Raw genomic sequence first — 1,734 nt, forward strand, 5'->3', positions numbered from 1 at the left:
GTTAAATTTGGTGCATTTGTGAATATTCCCGTTTCGATGATGGATATATTGTTGTGCGAAAGGTTGATTTTGGTCAAATTTGCTGCTCCATCGAAGTCATTCTGACGAAGCGCAGTGAATTTGTTGTACGAAAAATCGATTTCGATTAAATCTGGAGTATGAAAAAATAAATCTTCTTGCAGAATGGTAATGTTGTTTTTGGAAAAATTGATTGTCGACAGCTTTGATGCTCCTTCAAAAATATTTTGTGGGAGCTCATTGATGAGGTTGCGCGAGAAGTTGATTTCAATTAGATCAGGTGTACGGTTGAATATTCCCTCATTTAAATCTGCGATGTTGTTATTGGAAAAGTCGATTATTGAAAGTCGACAGTTGGAAGTTTCTGTTCCCACTTCAGTTGAATTTTCTATCCATTCAATAATTTTCTGTCCATTTTCAAGTTGATTGCCAGATATGTTGAAATGAGTTAATTGTTTGAATCTTTCAGCGGTACAAATCAATTCAAATGCGGCGTTTTTGATAGTAAAAACGATTTTATCCGCTGCATTGACGTCAATATTTAGTAAATTTTTGATGTAACTTGTATCTATCTCCTCGACATATTCACAAGACACTTTGACCTCGACTTTGACCGAATTCATCATGGGCAGAAAAACATTTGAATCGAGTCGTTTGATTGGATTGTCGCTTAAGAGTAAAACTTGCAATTTTCGATCACTTTCTGGGAACAGCAACGGATTGAATGTATCGGCATCAATGGTAGTTGTATTGGTATTCTGTAGGTTTAAATAGTTCAAATTGACCAAATCCTTGAATGTTTCCGCTGTTAATTTTCCGATAAAATTTGAAGATGCGTCCAACGTTTCCATTGACGATCCAAAATGCTTAATTACTTCCAACGTGTTCTGAAGTTGGTTGCCGGAAATATTCAAGTACTTCAAATTCTTGTAATCAATCCGACAATCACCTATAGACACTTTTATGTGATCATAATTAAACGTTATACTGCTTGTGAAATGGCTGGAGTCAAACTCTTTAACATGATCACAAGATACTATTACTGAAGCTGAATTGGACAATGGTATGAAGATATTGTTATCAATACGTTGAATTGGATTGCCGTTCAAATACAGTGTTTGCAGATTTTTGTTGTTTTTAAACATGTTTTCGTCGATTTTTTCAATGGAATTGTCGCTCAGATCCAAAAAAGCCAACTGGCTCAGATCGGAAAATGTTCCTTTGTCTATGTTGGATATTTTATTATTGACGAGTTTAATTGTTGATAATTTGGATGCTCCACTGAAATCATTTCTATTCAAACTGCCTATTTTGTTGTTATTGAAATCTATTTCCTCTAACCGCGTCGCATGAAAGAAAATCGACCCCGAAATACTCGTTAATTTGTTATTACTTGCGTCTAATTTTTTCAACGATGCAAATTTTAAATCGGTCGATGTCAAAACCCCAACTTCTTTGAATGAGATATCATACTTTTCCACATTCATGAATCGACCTGGTTTTATTGCATCCAAACGGTTTCCGGAACAAGGTTTCAATTCTTTAACATCTGTATTGTAACCGTTCAAACTGTTTCTGGAGAATTATTCAAAAATTCTGAATGCTTTATATTCTCTCAAAAATGAGTTATTCTATTGCTTTATCGCACGTACCAAGAACAAGATAGCACTGCTCTTTCCGTTTACCCATGACAAGACTTTGGAACCTTATTATTAG

At 34.8% G+C, this 1,734-nt stretch overlaps 1 protein-coding gene across 1 annotated transcript; it reads right to left on the reverse strand.

Moving 5' to 3' along the window:
• Positions 1-14: 14 nt before the first annotated feature.
• On the reverse strand, positions 15-1,587 carry LOC129572955 (relaxin receptor 1-like; the record flags this gene model as incomplete). Its single annotated transcript, XM_055453076.1, has 1 exon — positions 15-1,587. A coding segment is annotated over one exon (1,573 nt), but the record flags the coding sequence as incomplete, so codon positions are not given.
• Between the last annotated feature and the right edge of the window lie 147 nt (positions 1,588-1,734).

Source organism: Sitodiplosis mosellana, unplaced genomic scaffold (assembly GCF_009176505.1).
Source record: "Sitodiplosis mosellana isolate CC-2019 unplaced genomic scaffold, AAFC_SMos_1.0 Smas_scaffold_5771, whole genome shotgun sequence".
NCBI lineage: Eukaryota > Metazoa > Arthropoda > Insecta > Diptera > Cecidomyiidae > Sitodiplosis > Sitodiplosis mosellana.